We start from the raw sequence: 18,681 nt of genomic DNA on the forward strand, positions 1-18,681 counted from the left end.
TGAGCACCTGACAATAAACTTCATCACATGGACAGTTTGTTGTGACCTGAGGGCAAGAGCTGAATATGAAGATGCAGCAGCTATTACATGGGCACGTGTCCAAACACAAAGATGAGGAAACCCTGAGAAAGGTAATCAGTCACCAGAAGGCTTGGAGGTACTGCAGGAAAGGGGCGGTGAGTAGCCAGGGGCAGCAGTTTCTCCATGTGTCTTTAAAGGTGGCTGCTGTCTTTACTCCATTCCCTGTGTATTTCCTGGTCACTGACCTGCATCAGGGACAATGAAAAATACCAAATGTCATGTATTTCCCACGCTTTTATCGCATTCGGAGTGAACGACTGCAGCTTCCACCAGCAGTACCACAACCAGCCGTGAACTTCAGTTATTCAGAAGATTAATATCTCAAGAAATAGATTCCTCACCAGCTGTGGCCATAACTGCCTGCAGCGGGAGGTCTGGCCTGGCGTGAAGGCACAGCCAGCCCCACCCTGGAGAGCTCAGGGGCAGCAGTGACATCTCACCCAGCCCTCTGCCTGACCACAGGGACTCTGCTGCTCAGCCAGCTGGAGCTGCGTGTCCAGGACCACCAAGAGCTACTGAGCCCTCAGCAGTGGGGCCTCTGCAAGGGCACAAAGCACCCAGCACAACCTCAAGCACCAGTGAGACAAGTCCAACAACAGCTGTCTTTTCTGGCAGTTTATTATGCACAAACAAATGAACACACAAAGCTGTTAATGATCCTTCCAGAATCATACTGTGAGTCTGTAACAACAAGGAGGATCCATGAAGAGACATCCTCTCGGTCCAAGTGAAGTGGTTTCTGCCTCTAATATCCTGTGACGCGAAATAATCTCATGAAAAAAAAGAAAAAAAGGAAACTATGATGGTAATTTGTGGAATATGTTACTATTTAATTCTTGCTATCATGAGAACTACGTAAGGCAGTAAAACATCATGAGGTAAAAGAAAAAACCCGAAACCCAGTAAAACTGAGTCACTCTGGCACTCAAACCACAAATAAAAAAAGATTATGATTATGGTACCAACCCACAAAAAGCAGTCATTGGAAAGTCATCCCCACTTTCCAGTCACCACTGCTCCTCTCCTGTTAATACAGTGGAAGGTGATGGCAATGCTCATATCTGGGCTGCCTAACATTTTGCTATGGAAGGTGCTTGCATGTACTAAATGCTAAAGAAGAGGTTTCTTGGTGCAGAAGAACAAACAAGGTTCTAATGAAGTGCAGAAGGGGATCTAGTGAGAAAGCCTGAGTCAGAAGCTCATGGGTTGCTAATAAAGTAGAAGATGGCACGAGCTTCTCAACATTAATCCTCAAACTAGCATAAGACAGCAGAAATCAGCTCCTACTGCAGAGGACACATCAGACAGAAGCTTCCACAATATCCGCTTCAGATCAGACCCCGCAGCAAATTTCCTTCACTGGTGGAAAAGTCTCTTCTGGCAGAAGGTGCTCAGGATTCAACCCTGCTGGCCATGCAAGTGGAGTGTTAAAACACACACAATGTTGTTTGGTCTTTCCCTTTTCAAGAAGAAATGAACTCCCAACCGCCCACAAAGCACACAGGAACTGAATATAGAGCAAAACTTACCTTGCAGGAACTTTTGTCTTCACTGATCAAGCTTGTTAAACTTAGTCCTCTCTACAGAACATCCATCAAATATAAGAAGTGCCCATACACACTGAAAGATGTTTCTGAGCAGCATATTGCTATCCAGAAAGCCAGAGGGAACAGATTCCCAGTGAGTTCCAGCAAGATGAGTGAGAAGAGATAACAGCAAATCCACATTCTGCTCCAAGAGGACTAAAGAAAACAATGTGGTGCAAAAGTAAATGTTCTATCAAAACACCAGTGTTACATCTCAGAGCTTGTTGGTTTGTATGCAATTCCTCTAATTTAATGTTACATAATGCAAATAAATACGCTCTATACAGATGATGTCTTGGGTGGGAAGTCCATAGTTAGGACACCTTTTTTAAAAAGTTCTTTATCATTTTCAAGAAAGATACTGTAAGTGTGATATGTAGAATTTTTATATTTTAAATTATCTAAATAGCTCAAGATACTTAATGAAGCATTAGGAAGAAGAAAAGAACAAGAAGAGGCAAGCAGAAAAATTGGCATTCCAAATGGATTCTGAAAAGAAAGAGTGACAGTAACTTATGCTAAACACAGTTTTCCAAAATCAGCTTAAATCTGTAACTGAGCTTCCCTTTCTATGAAAACTTCCACACAACTTATATTTTAACCTGTAAAATGGTTTTATGTTTTCTCTTCATATTCTAGGGTATTACTGTTTTTCTGCAACAGAAATGGGATTCAACAAGAGCCCAAAGGACAAGTAAAGCACATGAAGTCTGTCCCTGAAACCTCCCAGCAGCCAGCACTTCAGCCAAGCTGTACCACACTCCCGAAGAGACATTAAACCTTGCCAACCACATCCAACCTTCCCCTAAACAGAGCAGAAATTCAACAGAAATAGTGTGGAAAGAAATAAAAGACCACCAAAACTGGGGGTTTAAGCCACCTCAGGATGATACGAACTTACCAACAGGAAAGAAACAGATTTTTTTCTTAACTGGAGCTTAAACAAAATTTTCTATAGAAAATGGTTTTTCTTAAAGAACTTTTTAAAAATGCAAAGAAATTGTGAGCTTCCAGTACTGAGCTTGGAGACGTCTGCACTTATGACAGCAGTTAGATCCACCCTAATTGAAGGCATGCTACATGTTGCTAAAAATTGTAGTAACAGCTACATAGTTAAACAGTAATCCATAGTTAAAAATAAACAGGACTTTCTGGTACATCCATAATGTTTAAAGCTATTTATTGCTAATAATAATTTTATATATATGTATCTATGTATAGATACACGTATGTAATTAAATCACAAACTATCAATGAGGAAACAGACCTTTCCCTCTGACCTATCTGTGAGCCAGGGGGAGACAGAGGCAGCAACGAGGGAGTGATGAAGCAGTAACTCAGCAAAAATCAGGCGTGAATAGTAACCTCACTCGAGGAACACCTGTTAGGGCAACATTCAAGGCACATCCATTCAGGAATTTATCCACTTGCCACATATCCATTTCAAAGAGCCTATAAAGGGTTCCATTAGCACCTGAAGAGCTCTTGTTTCACACCAGAAGAAAGCACAGGAGAGATAGAGAAAACTTCCAAGATAAAGGAAATACACTAAAATTATGAACAACTCCAAGAAAAGAAGAGGAAGAAGGACAAGAAGGCATAGGCACCCTGCTCTCTGGATTTCAAGCCTCTGGTCACTGGCGACAGCCGGGGGCATCCCTATGGCCGCAACATCAAACCAGGGGAGCGCAAGCTGCTGGCCGGGATAACACCGCTGGTCGCCAGTCTGTGTTCAGCGCACGGGCAGAGCCACATTCGGGACATCTGCTGTCACCCGCGACGCGCTGACTGAATCCAACCTCCAGCTCCTACGTTCCGTCAGTAACAAAGCCCTTACAGCCGCGTCCATCACAACTTTCCGCACCACTGAAGCAGGGAAAGGAGCTCGGCAGCGCTGCCAAGTACACCTGACACGCTTACCTTCAAACTTTGCAGGCTTTAAGGAGTTTCCAGTTTGTTTACGGGGGCGCCAGAGCGAGCACAATGCCCACGCCGACATGCGAGCTCTCTGCTCGCGAGGGTCCCGCTCCAGCTAGCGGCGGCCGAGCACGTTCGGGGCACACAAGCCCCGCTCCGGGGCCAGGCCCGGGCCCTCCGCCGTGAGGCCGGGACTGCGGCGGGACCCCGGCCCGGCGCGGGGCTCCCTGGCAGCGGGGTCACTCGCGGCACCCCGAGATGCCCAGCGCGAAAGGAGCCGAGCGCTCGGCCTGGCGTCCCCGGAGCCCCGCCGGGAGCTGCCCCACCGCCGCCCGGCCCCTCGCCGCGCCTCGGGCCACCGGGCCTGCGCCCCCGCCGAGCTCCGTCCCGCTCCGTGCCGGGACAGCCGCCGGCCCGAGCCCCGCGGCTTCCCCCGCCGCCCGCGTCCGGCCCGGCCCGCCGGCTCCTTCCCGCCTCCCCGACCGCTCCAGCGCCGCCCGTCCGGCGTCAACTCACCCGGGGAGGCTCCGCGTCCTGCTCCCGCCGAGCCCGGCCCACCGCCACGGCCCCCGGCGGCGGCGGCGGCGCCTGTTGCTCCATCGCGCTCCTCCTCCTCCTCCTCCTCCCTCTCCTGCGGGGGCCGGGACCGCCGCCGCCCCCGCCAGGCCGATCCCGCTCCGGCCCCCGGCGCCACGTTCCGGGCCCGGCCGAGCGGGACCCGCACTGCCCCGGCCCCGCCCCGGGGCTGGGCTCCGCCCGGACCCCGGGTACCCCCGCCCGACGGCGCCGAGCCCGCGCCGGACGTCCTGCGGCTGCTGCCGGGCTCCCGCAGCCGCGGCGGCTCCGGGCCCGGGGCTCCGGCAAGAGCAGCGGTGGCCTCTCCGCGAGTACGGACGAGCTCCGTCCTCAAGGAGGACAGAGCCCCAGCGTCGCTCTGTCTCCGTACAGAACGCTTGGACCGCCGTCACAAAGCAGCGGCAGCCCGAGGTCGAGAGTAAGCGGGGCCCAGGTCGGACCGCAGGTGGTGGTGCTGGTCGCTAATGACACCGCACTGGGCAGGCACAGCGAACCTCAGCACTGTGGTTAACCCCAGTCTTCCAATGCTGTGACCCATCCTGCCTCTTGAAATGAACAGGCAAAAGGGATGATGCTGAAGACTCTTGTGCTGCAGATAAGAAGTGATAAAGAGATAATTTCTTATCTAAGTGAAGATTGGATGCCACTTCACCTTAGTGAAATTTAGTCTTCCAAAGAAAGAAATGAGTCTGAAACTTCAGAAAGCTTTCTGCAATCAAATGATGAACACATGGCCAGCAGTGCAAAGGTTTGCCATCGAATGAGTGAGATCAAATTTAGGACATCATTGGAAAGCAGGTCTTAATCAGCACCTAGGGAAAGGACACAAGCAAAGCAGCTACAGGTTATCCAACAACTGTGGGATGTAAAAAAAGATGGAGGAATATATGATAGAAGATTTTTATTTCTATCTAAAAACAAATCGACAGTGTAAGTAGGAGCTAGGAAATAACCTTCTCATCAGCAATGATGCAGGACTTTTTAAAGTAACTGGCAACCAAAATCCAAAGGCATCAGCTTTTGCAGTACACCAGGACACAAATCTGGCCCAAACAAACTGCATCCTTTGATTCTTTGACGTAGCAAATGGCAGCTAAGCGTTCCCTTCTACTTCAAATGAGCTACAGTAAGCACCAGAACTCCCTGAGGATGTTCCAATGACAGGTTTGCACCGAAGGCCACATCCCCAAGGACAGACACACCTTTATTCTATCACCCCAGAGTATCTGGAATGGACTGGAACCAGTGGTATTGTTTCCATCCAGATGCCTAGGGATGTTTCTCCAATCCATTAAGAAAGGTATCCGTGTAAAAGAATCAGCATTTTATCATTAACATTGATTAATATCAAATATACCAAAACACACAAAATCTCCGCGCCAGGCACATATAGGAAATGTGACTCATGAATATCTTAATTCCCACCTGACATGGGTTTATTCCATAATGCATTAGATTTTATTCTTTAAAAATCAACTTAGAGCAGATGCCTTTAACCAGAAGATGCACGTTGGAGAACAGTTACTAAACTGTTCTTTCAGTCAGTAATGAAATTAATAAACCTTTAATAAGAGGCACACAGTTCAAAATTTTCACCTAACAAGCAAGCAAGTTTTTCTCTCTCAGTTCAACTCCTAGTTCCTCCCTTAGAGGAATTTATTAATCTTTACTTCACCTCTTGTTATTATGTTTCCTCTTACTCATCCCTCCTCTGGGAAATAACCATAGTACACACCTTAAAAACACCATGCATGTTGGTAATGGTTGCTTTGGAAGCCTGTGAGCCCCATCCCAGTGCACACTGCTGGGAGTCTGCCAGCCCAGCATTTACTGTGGAGCTTTACCTGAAGCCCAGAGCACCTCGAGCTCCATCAGAAGTTTTGCATCTGAACTGAATAGCCTAAGTGTCCTCAGAAGTCTGTGGGCAGCATTGTGTCAGGTAATGCTCTGTCTCAGGCAAAAGTTCAGCAAGTTTAGTATTCCTTCTTCATCTGTGAGGACTAAGCATAATTTCCATGCCTAACCTAGAAACTGGAAAGGAAACAGAGAATGTAGGTGGGGATGAAGCTGGCCTAAAAAACTGTTAATAACTTATTTCAGCAGTTTTTCTGATACTTTCCTTGAGTCAGACAGCAGCTGGATGGACTAGAACATGACTAATTGTGCAGTTTCTCATGCAGGCACAGCAGTCACTTCCATCTTACAAAGTTATTTTTATTTGGAAAGTATTCATCTTCAACAGTTTATTCCATTATTAAGATTTTCCTTAATAAAAAAGTCTGCTTCCCATAAAAAAGCTGTCATTAACAAAGTCTCTTTCTCTTCCTTTTCACTTCATTTTCTGAAACGACGTAGAAGGAACAGCACGCTTAGCAGAGCCATATTCCTCCTCATTTTCATGGGGACGCTTCCTCGCCGTGGTTTGCTGGAAGAAGAACACACAAGGATGTCTACAGGGAACCAGGTGAGGCAGAGCCTGACTGTTCTGCTTGCTCCAGAGCTACAGGTGTTGGACAGTGTGACCAAAAAAGCAGCATGACTAACTCATGTTTCTCTCCCAAGATCCATCTAATTATACTTGATGGTTCTCATATAAGACATTGCTCCCAGCTTGAAACAGCTACTGTTCACAATTTTCCTAATTAGCATCTGGTGATGAATGGCACAATGCCGTCCTAACCTTGTACCAGCATGAGAATTTTTACTGGAATACTAAACATTAGTGACTTGAATCCATTAAAAAAAAACAACCTACATTCAACAATTTTATTCTGAATATAGGAATAATCCCTTAAAGCCTAGACAAGTGTTTCTCTACATTTAAAGTGTTGGCAAAGCATGGAAATCCATTGCTGCTCTTCAGGAAGCAGGACAAACCAGCAGCTTGCCACATACAGCCCAAGGATACATTTCTCTAAAGTCTCAAAATTAACTTATTTTCTTATTAAAGACTACTTCAAGATCTAGTTTCTTTGTGCATCAAATATTAATCTTCAAATATCTACTGCACATACCATTTTTGACGTTTCTGGTGGATTCATACTGGTACATGTCTGAGCAAGCAGCTGTTGAAATGTAGTTTTCATATCCTCGTCCTACCAAAAAAACCCAGCATGTAAGTAGTGTATAGAATATTTAAGGGAAAACCAAAGATTGGGAAACTCAAAGAGAAGTGAATGGGACATTCACTGCTAGAGACAATTAGAAATAAAGATAATTGAGCTCCCAAGGATTTCAGCTGTTTTAACTGAATTTTCTTAGGTGAAGGCAGTAGAGAGGGTCCTTTACCTAAACAATGGAGTATTGCAGTATCTCTTTTTTTTTAATTTAACTATTCTTAAGTGCTACAAAAAGGCTTTGACCTGAATATCCATTTAATTTTGCATAGAATTTTGACTTGTTTTTCTTTTCTAGTGTCACCTGATTTGATTTTGGCTACATTTGAATTGATGGATAAGGTAAGAAATATTTTTCCATTTATGTAACAAATACATTTTTATCAGCATGCAACCAAACTAATCTTGTGCCATTCAAAAGACTTCAGCACAGACTTCAGAGGCAGAAATAGCAATTAATTGTTTATATGCCTTTAAGGAATGTTTTATTAAGTAAATACAGGTAAGACACTTCCACTGTGCAGTACTTAGGTTTACACAGCTCAACAAGTTTTACAGTTATAGATTTAAACAAAGAATGGAGTAAACAGCTTGTTTTGAAAACACAACTTTGAAAGCACTACAAGTTTAAATAAATTTACAGAACATGCTTACTTTTAGTATCTGAAAAATTCCCTAGTGTCCCCAAAATTAGCAGAGGACTAACAGGCATCAGCTGGTCACAGACAGAATGTGTTTTTTCCTGCTGACTTGTAAAGTCGATACTTCCAGACAACACAAGAGGGAGAGAGGAGCCAAAAATTAAGAAAAAAAACCATCTAAAGACTATCCCTCTCAAACCTAATTAGACTGTAACAGGAGCCAGGGAAACCATCACTTCCTACTCAGAGGGTTCCCAAACCAGGGACACTTACTCCTACACAGCAGAGTAAAAACAAAGTAGTATTGGATGCTTGCCAGAAACAAACTCTGCACTGCCTGCCCACACACAAACATCTGAGGAGATGGGGCTCTGTTACAGTGCTCAAAAGGAGAGGTCCATCCTACCAGAACCACAGTCAGACCTGGGCTCTAAAAAACACAGTGTGATCCTCATACGTGGAAGAGTTCTGCACAGAGGTGTCTCAGAAAGGATGCAGAAGCTGCTTATTGTGTTGAAAGAAGACATTTAGGAGACTACTCCATGCTGCTCTTGCAGTCTCTCTACAGGGACTAAATCTTTGAAAACACAAGACATTAACAAGTCATCCCCTGAACAACTCAGCTTTCAGTTAAAACTCCATTCCTACCTGAAGCCAAGGATGCTCTAAGGCTTCCTCTGTGGTAAGACGTTCGCTTGGATCCACTACTAACAGCTTCTTCACAAGATCCAGAGCTAAGATAATAAAATGAGCTGGTTGGCATATGATCAATACATTCATCACCTGAAATATGCCTACACCAAAACTACATGTGACAATGTACCTTACACCCCTTCAGAACAACACACAAAAGTGCAGGCTGGGCAGATCACTTTTCTTTTTTCCATGCATGGGAAGGGCTGCAGACTGCAACCATCTTTCCTTCACATGCACACGACTCAATGCTTCTCAGTGTGCCAGAATTACCCTTAGATATATTTAGCATGTATACAATTTACGTTCTGAGCATGCACAGGAGGCTCAGCACTTTGAGTATTACTGTGGAAAAGCAAAGACAGCTTAATTTATCCTGGTTTACAGTGTCTTGGAAAAGCAGATTATCAATCTGGGAAGGTGGGAAAGAAGAGACAGGACATACACATGTATGCTCAACATAATTTCAAACCTTTATCTTCTTAGGAAGCTGCTTAGTAGACACTGTGAAAAATATGGCATTTATGTCGTATTTTATTACTCCAAATCTCCCACAGAGGAATTTCAGCAAGATTTACTTTTCATTTGATCAGATTATTCTGAATACATACCAGTAGGACTATGGAAATTATGTTAAGAGTGTACATTCTCATGAATGTCTGACTTAGTATTGAATAAGCTTCAAACTATTCAGGAAGGAGTTATATTTGATAAGATTATTAGACAAAGGATGACCACACAATTTATTAGAAACTCCTCTGCACATACAAAGCAGTGTCCGAGGTAAATACTACAACTATTTTGTGCGTATAAAATATCCTGAAAAACTAAAAGCACACAGACAGTAATTATCATTTTAGTTTGTTATGCAAAATCTGTTTCACAGACTAATTCACTTACAGTGGGCCAAACATAATAGATGATTCCTCAAATGTGACTGACACTTTCAGCTCAAAGACTAGCACCATGAAAGGACTCTCTTGGAACATTTGTTTTTTGGAATTCTAACTCGTATTCCTTAAATTCCTGGTATTTTTGGTTCAACACTTGAAGAATCTTTAGGCAAAGTCTGCAGACCAGCTTGATAAAGTCAGAAGAAAAAGTGAAAAGAGGAGAAAGAGACATATGTGCCCACCAACTCCATACTTGTGTGGTTAATTATGTTAAAATACTACTAAGAAATCTCTTCAATAATAAAGTATGTGCTCTTTCTAATGCTTTAACTATGAACTTAAAAAAAATGTTTTTAATATTAGCTTAAAAATGAAACACATTAACATACAATGTGCCATGCAGCTGAAAGGAGGATAAAGGAAAACAAAAACTACAAGAAAAGAGGTAGATATTTTACTACCCACTGTGGAGTCGTACCCATGTCTGACACATGCTTCCACTCTTTTGCGATGAACGTGTATTTTCCATGAGTGATTTGATCTTTCAGAGAGAGTTGAGTATTTTGCTCATTGAATGGTGGATATCCACACAAGCTGTATAAAAGAAAACAAGTCAAATAACACAGAATTTGTCATAGCAAACGAAACACTGAAACACATTTTAAGGCATCTGCTATGGTAATGTTTTTATACGTGTAGAGTTTTAAAAGCACTTTCATTTCCTCATACAGACACTGAAGTTGCCAAGTCTCAAGCCATGTATGTCAAAGACTGCCCAGTGAAGGTACATCTACACAGTATCTTACCATACAAAAAGAATAACTCCTAAACTCCAGCAGTCCACAGCTCGGCTGTATCCAGCAGTCCCAAGTGAATTTAGAACCTCAGGAGCAAGATACATGGGAGTACCACATAATGTTTTCATAAGAGAAGCTTCTCCAAGAATCTTGGATTGTCCAAAATCTGTAATCTCATATTTAAAATTAACATTACATATTAGGATGGACTGTGCTAGAACACATCATATTGTAGACATACATCAGGAGGTAGAGCTAAGTTTCTTCCTTCCAAGCCAGTTCCAGTACCTGACTATGAACAGAAGTCACCCCAAACATTATTATGTGAGAATGGAAGAGGGAGAAATATAACAAAGGATCACACGTCACACTAGCAAAAAGTACTCTCAGATTTGGGTATAAATGGACAACCATAGAATAAAGGCACTGTAGCCTATTAGAAGAGTTTATGTGAAAAATAAGCATTTCAGCATGAAAATATATTCAGTACTTTCTCTGAGAGGGAAAAAAACCCCAAAACAACACAAAAGAAAATCCACAACCCCAATTCCCCCCTAAAAAACTCCAAACAACAACAAAAAAATCCCTGCCACCATACAGCCCTGATATTTGTGGAAATGCTGGCTGTACTTCAAGAACTTAGATTTTATTGGGTAAAAAAAGTTTGAGGTTTGAAATTACATATGCAGTGTATGGGCTGAAATAGCCATCAAAGTAAAATTACAATTATAGGGGGAAAAAAAAATCTATGTTTTAAGTTGCTTCATGGTTTGTATGACTAATTCTATAATATCTTTTTGGCTGTGTTTAATGAAATATCAAGAAGAATATGAAGAAACACTCCCAAATTTCTCCATTAAAAAGAAATGTAAGTTTCCTTACCTTTATAAGACATGTCTCTTCAGAAGATGAAAGCAGCACATTTTCTGGCTTTAGATCTCGGTGTATAATTCCATTGTCATGAAGATACTAAATGCATACAGATGGGCAATTAAGGAATAACAGACTATTAACTTGTTTTAAAACATAAGCTTTCAATTTTTTCTCATGGCAATGGCAGGATAACTGAAATGGCTGTGTAAGAGGTGGGCATACATTTAAAGCTCCCCAACAGGTGACTCTCCTTTAAAAAAGCAAAGCAAAATGAAAACAAAATAAAATAAAATTAAAAAAAAAAACAAACCCCACAGCAAAACACCATCACAAACAAAGAAACAAAAAACCACCTTAGAAATAATTGTGCTTCAAATGTCAAATCTCAATGCAAGCACAGTGTGCAGACCCACGTTCTGCATCACCTGTAGGAATTGTGCTTTTTTGTCTCTCGGGTTGTTAAACCAACTTGTTAAGAATGCTGTGCTGATTGCTTGCATGGATTTCAGCAATGACAAGTGACAGAAAAGCTCATCTTACTGATTTTTCTTTTTGGTAGAATTCATGATTATGTACCTTTACTGCCAGCAACATCTGATAAAAGTACAACTTGCAGATATCCTCTTTCATCTTGACTGGCCTTGACACTCTGTCATACAGTTCTCCTCCTTCCATCCTAAAACAAGTGTAGGTTAACAAGCCAACATATAACTGCCAAAAGATTCATCTTATTAGACAAGACTAAGACCAAAACATTTGGCTGTTCTGGCTGCAGAGGAGGAATATATTTCTGAGAACGAGTGAGCAACAACCTAAACACAGCACATGCATGGCTGAGTTAAGGTCAGTCTCTTGAGTCTTCACTGGGAATTGTTATATGATTTTTGATCAGCTCCCTCTTATGAGCTCAAAAATCAAGAAAAATAGCAGCAATCCACAACAGCAGCAGAGCAAACAATATCCAGGCCCTGAGTGCCTACCAAGCACAGAAGGATGATTTCTCCTGGTTATCCTAGCCCCTAATCTTACAAAGGTATCAGAGAACAGTGGAGACCAGCAGAAGGAAAACAAAATAAAACAAGCAAAACCTCCACAGTTCATTATGGCTATGAAAAAAAATTTTCCTTTTATGCATTTACTTTCAAACAGTTTACTTACAGTTCCAAAACAATGTAGTAATCCTCTGCTTCAAAAAAATTTTTAATCTTGATTAAGCAAGGCTAACAGAAAAGGGAACACAAAGGGAGACACACAAAATAGAGTAATTTGTAAAAATTAATCCTAAAGTTCTTATTTCAGTATTTCAAACCAGGTCAATTAAACTAACACTTAACTCAAGTGACTTGCAAACACCCCAGACCACACCCTCAACATTTTATCTATCTTACATACAGAGGAAAGAGGGGATACAAATTCAAGAAATTGCCAGTGGAAACTAGTCTTTATATTTAGTTATTTTGCAGCATTTACAAGAACTTGCACCAAAGTAAAATTTCTGCAACAGTGGCTCAGGTTAAAAGTGGCTCAGGTTAAAACCTTTCCTGTGATGCTGCTTCTCAAATTTACACCTCAGTTATCCAAAGCTTTAAAATCTCAAATCTGCTAGAATGTAATATACTTAAAAGAAGACACAAAGACCCATTCAATAATTTACAAGGAAAATTATATACCTCCTTTAACACATTTCTAAATAGATAAAATTGCTCTTTAGTTACTACACTAAGGTCAGTAAACGAAACAAGTACATACAGGGAGGGAGCAAAAAATAATAAAAATATAAGTAACACTCACATGATCTATTTTCTTCAAAATTTCAATTTCTGTATTGATATTTAAAGGTGGGTTCTATTAAAAGAATCAAATACCATATTGGGTAAGACAGAGCTGTTCTGGAATAAGACACATGAGAAATAAGGGACAGTACCAGAAAAGACATAATTTCAAGCCTTTTACTACTGTAAGTAACCATATATACAAAATATACAATTTTTTTTCCATAAAATGATCAGGTGCCTTCAGTGAATTAAATAAACAGAGTGCTCTCACTATCTGGAACAAGATACTGCTCCAGACAGTAATTTCACTGCAGGTTAAAAATCCCCAACTAATTTCCAAATTTAAAAAATAGAAAAAAAAAAAGTTCTTTTTGCTTATATACTTGTATTATATTTAAACAGCTTTTCTCTCTCCAAGATACTTTGCAGATGGGTCAGCCTAAAATTACATGCTACACTCTCCTATTTTGCAAGATAACATAAACAAATTCTATAATCTGTGGCTTAGGCTCAACTAAGCAGGGTTTGTTTTTTTTTTTTTGCTCTTCTTCCAATCCAAATCAATCATCTTGGTTGATTAAACAACTTAACCCATACACAACATTCCAGATATACTCCTGTGTCTGTTTAGTAGAATGGCGTGTATTAATAACTATAATTCACAACAGCATCTTGAGCCAGTTGTCTTTGTTATTCTCCAAATTCTGGCTGCTGCCATTAGACACATGCAAAAGCCCTTCCCAAAAGGCTTCATACAATTTTCTTAAAATGTGTTATGATGGAGCATTCAACAAAATTAGCTTCATTGGCACATTTTTGGTCAAGACTCTGCTGGTTATGATGTGTCTGATGCATTTTAGGAAATAAACCAAACCCTACAAGACTCCTACACCACCCCTGGTGTACATCCCATTAACAGTCCTAAGTGATGAACCTAATGGAATGAGGTCAAGGAATAAAAACAAGCGTTTCCTACAGAATTCTGTACATCATACAAGGTCAAAAAGCATTTTGAAATTAAATACAGAAGACATTAAGTAAGAAAATCCTCATTTGAAGATGGCTGAGGAGTCAGAGAAGATACCAAATATTCCAGGACCACTGCAAGGCGGCCAAGGAGGACAGACAAAAATACTTACTGCCTCACTCGGGCCACTTGCCATAAACTTCCGTTTATTGATGATTTTCACTGCAACTTTGTTACAGGTGCTCTTCTCAAATGCCAGTTTGACTTCCCCACAGGCACCACTAAAACAAGAGCACAGCTCTGTCAAAAACCTGTGTAACAAGTGCAGGCAAATGAAAGCATAATTTGGAGCTGGCTGCTTTCTAACTTTCTGAATAAGGCACATTGCCTGTTCTGAGGAAGCATTCAACAGTTAGAAAGTCTACAGTACTTCTCAGGACACAATAAAGAGTTAGAAAATCTATTTAAATAGCAAGTGTTGTCAAGGGCCATTCATTCAAAACTGCAGGAGTCACCATGCAGAGCAGCTACTCTGTTTGTACCAAGAGTGCTGGCAGAGAGGAAGGACAATGTCAACATTTCCTTCATGCAAAGGCATTAGGGAGAAGAGAACCTAGGAGGAGTTCTCTTAACACTGGACTGCACAGATCTGAGGAACAGATATAACAATACTTATGTTTTTTCTAAATGGCAGTTATATTACAGAAAAAAATTCTTCAGTTTTCCACTCGGATTTGTTTCTACTTAATTATTCACCTCCAAATTCTTCACCAGCCGTTTCCAAAAGAGAAAAAAATAGCCCCCACTTAAAATAGTCTCTCTCTCTTTTCTTTCCTGGAAAATTCTTTCCCTTTTTGTCTGAAGACCTCAATAGTGATATTGTAGGAAGCTGTATTCTTACATAAAGCTCTTCCTTCTACTTCCAATAACTGAGTAAATTAATATACAAACTTTAAAATCTCATTAAGAAGTTATAGACTTCATTCTCTTCTACAGAAAAAAAAAAAAGCCAACCAAAACAAAACCTGATTTTTGCAACTGGTGATAGGTTACAAACCCCAAACCAATTAGAGACAAAGCCAAAATTCCTGTTTAAATTGTTGTACAGAACATGTTTACTCATATGTTTTTTGTTTTTCTTTTAAAATAGCAGCTTAGTTAATAGTAGGAATAATTCCAGCACAAGATACTGATAATGACAATGAAGTTAACCCTTTCTACTGAGGAAAGAAGGATGCTTACCTTCCCAAAGTCTTTGACATTATATATTTCTCTCTGAATTCTTTAGGAAACATCATCTGATCATCCACCGTAAGATCAGAAAATACAAACACTGGGAAGACAAGTGGAGATCATTTTCCTATTATTAAGTTTAAATTTTTTATTATAACAAACAGCTATGTTTCATGAGCTTTTGTAGTCTACAATATAAGTGAGAAAATACTGCCTGCTAGAGGAAAAACTAAATATATGCTATAAATTAAACCAGCTATGGGTTATCAAGGTGATCTTACTGCTGAAAAATTACATTTTGGGATTATATTCATAACAGTCTTTAACTAATTAACTATATTTAAGGACAAAAGGAGCTAAAATTTCAATGTCCCAGTAGAGATCAAAGAGTAGTAATAATCAAGTAGACAGCATCTCAGTGGAAAATCAAAGACAAATAAACAAAAGCCCAGCCCTGTTTATTTTTAAGATTATTTTCTATTTATTATGCAGTATCTGGTTAGGTAGCTGGGGGTTTTTCCAACTTTTCTTGACCTGTCTGTTTCCTCTGTTCCCACCATCATATGCACAGCTACTGAAGCCCAAATGTGTTTCAAAACCAGGAAAATAACTATAGAAGTTTATACTCTAGTAAAGTTCTATCTGATGCAGATTTTTTTTTAATTTTCTTTTTCAGTTTTGGGGTTTTTTTTCCCCTAGGGTTGACAGGGACATGGATAATTTTTATGTGAGTACTAAAACACCTATTAATGAGCTGTGCTCATGAAGAAGCTCAGCTCCCAAGAAACATACTCAAATCAATGCAGAAACAACTTCTTGGTCAATACATGAAAAATCTACTTAAGTTAAAGCACATTTTACCCTTATTGGTCTGTATAGACAATGCAATTTCAGAGTTGTGTGTCAGTGGAAGCCTCCTCCCTTTTCCAACGAGCTGTCTATTAACAAATGTCCCATTTGCACTGTGGTCTTCAATGTAGGCAACAAAGGAATTTTTTGGACCCATTTCCTCAAAGGGAAAAAAAAAATAGGAAAGATGACGGTAAAGAACAAATGACTTTACGATAAAGACATGATGCACTAGAAATTTACTATTGTTGACTCAAGAAATGAGACTGTGAGTTTATTTCATAAACCATATGAATGGGGCATTACCAAAAGTCATGTTAAAGGAGACAGCCCTGAAGATAATTTGATTTCTTTAGGATCTCTGCCCCAAAGTCTCTTTTTGAATTATGCCAAAATAGATGGGGAGTTAACATTTTTGGCACTTACCCTGAAAATTCGGAAGTGCTTCTTGCTATAGTTTTGGTAGAAGCCAGTCTCAGACAATCCCAGCTTAGAAAAACTGTAATCACAGCTTTTGTCTCTCCCAAACCAGTATTCCTCATTCACACAGTCTGCAAAGGAGGGGAAAGTACAGCAGAGAGAGAACACAACATTGCAGGAAGTTAATAACTATGGCACTACAGAATGATTCAAAATAGTAATGAATACAATAACAAAGACAAGATTCTTCTCAAAGAATCAAGTTTTTCTTAACTCATACAAAGCACCACAGCTTGTCAAATCCTTTTATAATTTTACCCTCTTTAGCAGTGGTAATTCTCAGTTCACCTTCAGCAATATAGAGACATATAACTAAATATTTTCTTTTGAAATGAAGCATATAACAAAGAACATGAACACCCCAGACTTTCTGTAAGTCTATGGAAACTGTGTATCTGAGTACTCAGTGTAAACACTGGGATGTAGTATGGAATAAACTATTACAGCCAAAAGCTGCATACCTAAATCTGCCTGTACCTAATTTGAAAATGAAAATACACTGCTCTTCAGCAAGCTGCTCAGAACTTTTCTGAGATCCTACAAAGAAACCAAAAGGTTTATTACAGTATGCACATACCACAGTTGCTGAAACCTTTTGCAAGTGCAAAGAGTCGACCCCAGGGCTGAGGAACCAGCTCTTCAGACTCCTGGTCCTCAGGGATGGCTGGAAGCTCCTGTGTGGGAACAGTGTCCAAGGAACTGAGAGTCCCAGAACTTGAGGAAGACTGACTAGTGCTCTGTGACCCACTGGACGAGGAGCTGGTACCACTCTGCGCCTGCTGGCCACTCTGAGACTGCTGCGTTTCACTTCCAGTCTCTCGAGACATGTTGGCTTCGAAGAGAATGTTGGAAAAAACGCAGTTACTACAACAAAGTAAAACTGGCAAACACTCACACACTGTACTATTAATGCCCAAGTCCATTCTCAGGCTCAGAGAAGTAAAACTCGCAACCAAAGCGTGCATGTCTGGGTTAAACGCAAATTCCCAGGAATTTTGCAGACCGGGATGGTTTTCCTTTGAAAAGACAACGTGGAGCGGCCTCTGCTGGTTCTAAAGCAGAAATAATCCTTATTCCCGGATCGCTCCCGAGGACCTCAGCGCTCACACCGGGTCGTACAGGCACGGGCTGCGCTCGGACAGAGCATCCCCGCACGGAGCAAGGCACCACCACGGCTGCTCCCCCAGCACGAAGAGAAAAACTGAAAGGAGTTAAGAACTGTAAAATGATACACGCTTTCTTGAAAGTACCCGAGAGATTTATCACACCAGTACACAACAACTGTACAAAAACCAAAAAAATTCAGACATTCACCACAGCCCTGGCAGCTGCTGGAACAGCCAGTGCAAAGAAACAGCGTCTCCCTGCCCCATTACAGCCCGGAAATTCATGGCCTGTGGTGCCTCTTTCCCCATTTAAATGCTGCCACAACCAGCTCATCCCTACAGCCAGCTTCCACAAACACATCAGCCCTCACCGGGCTCCTGGAACGTCCACGAGCCTTCCAACCTTGCCACGCGTATATCGCGGTTTTAGCTGGTTGCCATAGTTTAATGTATACTTCACGTATCGGTTTGCTACATTTCGAGCCGTAAAATCACGACAGATCCCAAGTTCCCTCCCACTGCCCCGTTTATTACAAGTGTTTACAAACACAGGCGAGACCCAGCGCTCTGCCGGCAGAGAGAACAGAATCACGGAACCATTTGGGTTGGAAAAGACAGAGTCCATCGAGTCCAACCGCTCCTCCGGCACTGCCTGTGCCACCACCGGCCCTGTGCCCTGGCTCCACATCCAGACGGCTGTGGAGCCCCTCGAGGGTTGGTGACTGCACCTCTGACCTGGGCAGCCCTTTCCATAAAGGAATTTTCCCTCGTATCCAACCTAAACCTCCCTCTGAACGCTCAGACGGCGGGGCCGGGCCACCAACGGCGGCCTCGCACCATGCGGAGCGGCGCGGCCGAGCCCCAAGAGCGGCACTACCGGGCACCCGTGCAGTCAGCGCCCGGCCCGGCCCGGCCCCGCCCGCCACAGCACCACTGCCCCGGGACCGACACCGGCACCAGCGGCCCTGCCGTCCCCATGAGCACTGCGGCCCCATCCCGGGAGAAGCAGCGGGGAGCAGGGGAGGGAGCGGGGAAGGGCCGGAGCGGGACCCGAACTCACGGCTCGCGGGGCTCGCACCATCGGGCCGGGGCAGGCGT

General features: G+C 42.1%; 2 protein-coding genes across 5 annotated transcripts in view; both read right to left on the minus strand.

Annotated features, from left to right (window-relative positions):
- The window catches only part of TTC28 (tetratricopeptide repeat domain 28), a 113,939-nt gene extending 109,755 nt beyond the window's left edge, over positions 1–4,184 (minus strand). Inside the window, exon 1 of one of the 2 annotated variants that reach the window (XM_040080467.1) lies at positions 4,101–4,184. In XM_040080467.1, coding sequence (XP_039936401.1) covers positions 4,101–4,184 — 84 coding nt within the window. Of the gene's footprint in view, positions 1–3,587; positions 3,606–4,100 lie in introns of those variants that run through there. The other variant, XM_040080468.1, reaches the window with a different exon arrangement.
- A 2,169-nt stretch (positions 4,185–6,353) lies between these two features.
- CHEK2 (checkpoint kinase 2) lies at positions 6,354–18,674 on the minus strand. Of its 3 annotated transcripts, XM_040080913.2 has the most exons (15): positions 18,644–18,674; positions 17,055–17,309; positions 16,424–16,548; positions 16,010–16,157; positions 15,158–15,248; positions 14,088–14,196; positions 12,965–13,018; positions 12,332–12,393; positions 11,750–11,849; positions 11,183–11,269; positions 10,310–10,473; positions 9,982–10,097; positions 8,566–8,651; positions 7,175–7,255; positions 6,354–6,585 (listed from the first exon to the last, which is right to left on the minus strand). In XM_040080913.2, exons 2-15 carry the CDS (start codon positions 17,302–17,304, stop codon positions 6,490–6,492), a joined length of 1,569 nt encoding a protein of 522 aa, XP_039936847.1. In that variant the 5' UTR covers positions 17,305–17,309; positions 18,644–18,674; the 3' UTR covers positions 6,354–6,489. The 3 variants fall into 3 exon arrangements, 2 of the variants coding, with proteins under 2 accessions (XP_039936847.1, XP_039936846.1); XM_040080912.2 differs by lacking the exon at positions 18,644–18,674 and having other exon boundaries at positions 17,055–18,328; XR_005703382.2 differs by lacking the exons at positions 6,354–6,585; positions 18,644–18,674 and having other exon boundaries at positions 9,965–10,097; positions 17,055–18,328.
- Positions 18,675–18,681: the final 7 nt, after the last annotated feature.

This window comes from Hirundo rustica, chromosome 17, assembly GCF_015227805.2.
Source record: "Hirundo rustica isolate bHirRus1 chromosome 17, bHirRus1.pri.v3, whole genome shotgun sequence".
NCBI classification, from domain to species: Eukaryota; Metazoa; Chordata; class Aves; order Passeriformes; family Hirundinidae; genus Hirundo; species Hirundo rustica.

What these genes read in the sequence shown, in the direction of transcription:
- CHEK2 (XM_040080912.2), bottom strand. Translation starts at nt 17,442, where the DNA reads ATGCACGCTTTGGTTGCGAGTTTTACTTCTCTGAGCCTGAGAATGGAC. An exon ending in AAGAGACATGTCTTATAAAG is followed by an intron (nt 10,474 to 11,182) that starts GTAAGGAAACTT and finishes TTTAAATATGAG; the next exon opens with ATTACAGATTTTGGACAATC. An exon ending in GGAGTTATTCTTTTTGTATG is followed by an intron (nt 10,098 to 10,309) that starts GTAAGATACTGT and finishes TCTTTTATACAG; the next exon opens with CTTGTGTGGATATCCACCAT.